The sequence below is a fragment of the Olea europaea genome, chromosome 21 (assembly GCF_002742605.1).
Source record: "Olea europaea var. sylvestris chromosome 21, O_europaea_v1, whole genome shotgun sequence".
NCBI classification, from domain to species: domain Eukaryota; kingdom Viridiplantae; phylum Streptophyta; class Magnoliopsida; order Lamiales; family Oleaceae; genus Olea; species Olea europaea.
The window spans coordinates 507,637-510,105 of NC_036257.1; the positions used below are offsets into that span (position 1 = coordinate 507,637).

General features: G+C 35.3%; 1 protein-coding gene across 1 annotated transcript; it reads right to left on the reverse strand.

Moving 5' to 3' along the window:
• Positions 1–1,157: 1,157 nt before the first annotated feature.
• On the reverse strand, positions 1,158–1,493 carry LOC111371013. The gene has a single exon (XM_022992943.1). It carries the CDS (start codon positions 1,491–1,493, stop codon positions 1,158–1,160), a length of 336 nt encoding a protein of 111 aa, XP_022848711.1.
• Positions 1,494–2,469: the final 976 nt, after the last annotated feature.

Below are 2,469 nucleotides of genomic sequence, written 5' to 3' on the forward strand. Positions count from 1 at the left end.
GTTTGTACTTCTGAAGTGAGAATTATTAAGGGATTTAGGAAAGTAAACTTAGGAAGAAAAGATAGAACGTGTATTCAGATAGCCAAAATGTTAAGACCCATACCTATCTCGCCTTAGGGGTATTTATAGATATTTTAAGTCATGTAACTATTGGGCGGTTATCGTGCCACGTGTCCCACGTTGTACCTCGCACTACTCCTCACGTTCCGAGTGGCTGACCTCCATCTATCCAATTATTGGTTGTATCCACGATAACCATTGAGCAGTTCCCATCCAGCTCAAGGACGCTTTTATGGTTAAGTGTCATGTCGGCCTCATTGTGGTAGATGGCCTAATATGAATGTAGAGGGCTTCATAGTGATAGACGCCCTTGTAATGGTAGATGACCTAGTATGAATGTGAATGGCCTCATAATGGTCGACAGCCCAGCATGGATTTAGAGGCCCTTGTAGTGGTAGACAAACTAGCATTCAATTAGAGGGTACTGTAGTGGTAGACGGCCTAGCATGGGCTGCTCTACGTAGATGCCAATTAAGTAGTCTTCGCCTTGTTGGTCATTGTGGATAATAATTGATGCCAAGGATATGAAGCCAAAATGAAGATTTAGGATTGTATTGTGCAAAAAATGTAAACGCTACAGTTGAGCGCCGAGAAAAATTTGGTGATCTGAAATTTATCGTCAACGGCGGGTATGAAACAAAAAGGAACATTTAGGACTGTAGAGTGCAAAACATGTAAATATTACCGTTGAATTGCGTCAGTTACCCTTCCTTCTTAGGTTTTGCAACAGAACTTTCTCTTTTAGGGGACCCAAAACTTTATCATTGAAAATTTATAATCGGCTTTTCTTTTTTTCATTTTTTTTTTATCATTTTATCATTTTTTATTTTTAAGTTGAGGATGTTCTTGTAGAATCAACAAAACAAATACTTTTAACCACAAAATTTTAGGTAGTTAGAAGTAAAATTTCTTTGTAGAGATAACTTCTCAAAGACCAAGAAAAAAAGGATGATAATCTGTATCTGACCTTTGAATAATATTTATTCTCCCATAGCCCGTGGGATGAAATACTAATACACACTATCCCTCTTATTTCAATTTTTTTTCTTACAAAGGAAAACACAAAAATGATTTCAGAATCTAATCTGAATACATATCTATAAATGAAGAGATGTATCAACATCAGTTTTTTCAAAACTATAAGAAACTTTCAAATCTGCAGCAGAACGTAATGGCTGCTGCTGTGAATTGAGAGCTAGAAAATCTGCTGTATTCTTTCCATACAAGTTGAGTCCAAGCGCCAGGGGATCTTGAAAGTTCTGATGGAAATCGGTTTCAGACGAGAGGAGTCTCGAAGGGTCGACGAACAGCTTAAGAAGCTCTCTCTCTTCTCTCTTCTCCTTTAATCTCTGCAACTGTCGAAACCTTTCTTGTAGAAGTACGATGGAAGAACAAACAACTTTTGAATTCGGATCATTATTTTGTCGTCCCATGAATCAAATCGTCTATATTTCTCAGTTTAGAGGCCTTTAAACGTACATATATAGATTAATTGTAGAGAGGAATCGGCTGCTTGCAATAGAATCCAAGAAGAAACGATTAGAGATTTGGAGGGTTAATGGTGAGGGACTTTTTAGGAGAGGAAAATGTTGAATGTAAAAGGACAAGTGAGAATGGAGATAGTGATTGGAAGGATGTGTTAGAGGAATATAAGGTATAGCTAATGCTGGCTTCGGCTGTCTATAGCAGTCGTTTAGCTTCGTAGATTTTTCTATGTTTGTTGGGTGATGAAGGGTTTGATTTGGGCTAAACTTTAAGTCGCTAAGAGACTTCCTAAGAGTTCGAATTAATTATTTTTAGTCATGACAGTAAAGTTACATGCACTTGTCTTAAAATTTTATATGATGTCAAAATCTTTTTTAAATGACAAATTTTTATTTTGGTTTGATTATGTTATTTGTATTATATTAATTGTCATCTATGTTAAGTACTTAAAAATTTTTAAAAAATTTGGATACACTTATTTTATATGCCAAATAGCACATATTTTTGTCCTTCAAATAAGTCTCATTTTTTCAGCAACATTAATTCCTTCTCATTCCTATAAACCTCTCAATCTGATTTTTCCACTAAGGCGTCCCATTTAAATAGACCATTCCCCCACTAAATGCCTAACCACTCCCCACTTGCCATTTTAAACTCCCATTTTGTTGAGTACCAAAAAACCCATCATTTTCATTTGGAAAGTTAACTTGCACGTTGATTTCACAAATCCACAATTTATATACACAAAATTGCACTTACATTATCTTTTAAATCCCATTTTCATTCATTTAAATCACATTTTTAACAGCAATCGCCACTTCCATTGGTAATTAAAAACATTAACCTGCTTCTACTCCTATAATCACATTTTCTCTGACAAACTATCATCATATAAATAAATTTCAATTGCCCCTTTTCATAGTC

Excerpts from the sequence above, each read along its gene's own strand:
- LOC111371013 (XM_022992943.1), bottom strand. The coding sequence starts at position 1,493 with ATGGGACGACAAAATAATGATCCGAATTCAAAAGTTGTTTGTTCTTCC.